The sequence below is a fragment of the Eimeria mitis genome, genomic scaffold, assembly GCF_000499745.2.
Source record: "Eimeria mitis Houghton genomic scaffold, Emh_scaff3153, whole genome shotgun sequence".
Lineage (NCBI taxonomy): Eukaryota > Apicomplexa > Conoidasida > Eucoccidiorida > Eimeriidae > Eimeria > Eimeria mitis.
Window position 1 is genome coordinate 469 of NW_013571495.1, and position 685 is coordinate 1,153.

At 39.1% G+C, this 685-nt stretch overlaps 1 protein-coding gene across 1 annotated transcript in view; it reads right to left on the reverse strand.

The window, feature by feature from the left end:
* Positions 1–451: 451 nt before the first annotated feature.
* The window catches only part of EMH_0062730 (uncharacterized protein), a gene marked incomplete at both ends in the record, with an annotated part of 525 nt that continues 291 nt past the window's right edge, over positions 452–685 (reverse strand). The window contains one exon of the mRNA XM_013498064.1: positions 452–683. Within this exon, the coding sequence (XP_013353518.1) occupies positions 452–683 (232 nt within the window). The remainder of the gene's footprint in view (positions 684–685) is intronic.

The window sequence follows — 685 nt, forward strand, 5'->3', positions numbered from 1 at the left end:
GTTTGAGGCCGTCTGTCTGCTGCAGCTAGGAAATAAAAAAGAAGAAAAAGAAACAGAAACAGAAACAGAAACAGAGAGGGAAAGCACACAAGAAAAAGAAAAAGAAGAAACAGAAACAGAAGAAGAGACAGAAGAAGAAAAAGAAGAGACAGAAGAAAAAGAAGAAACAGAAAAAGAAAAAGAAGAAAAAGAAAAAGAAAAAGAAAAAAAAGAAAAAGAAAAAGAAAAAGAAAAAAAAGAAAGAGAAGCAAAAGAAAAAGAAAAGGAAGAGAAAGAAGAGACAGAAGAAGAAGAGACAGAAGAAGAAGAAGAGACAGAAGAAAGAGAAGAAGAGACAAAAGAAAAAAAAGAGAAAAAAGAAAAAAAACAGAAAAAAAAAGAAAATAAAATAAAAATAAAAGAGAAAGTCAACAGCCCCAAACAAATTGCACAAAAAGCATTCAAAGGAAACCTACTCGGCCTCGTCGGCTGTACGTACACCTGCTGCTGCTGCTGCTGCTGCTCCTGCTGTTGCTGCTGCTGCTGCTGCTGCTGTTGCTTTTGCTGATTTTTCTTTGCTGCTGCTCTTTCTCCTTTTGCTGCTGCTGCTTCTGTTGCGTTTCCTGCCTCTCCTGTTGCTGCTGCTGCTGCTCCTTCTTCTGCTCTTCCATCTGCTGCTGCTGCTGCTGCTGCTGCTGCTGCTGCT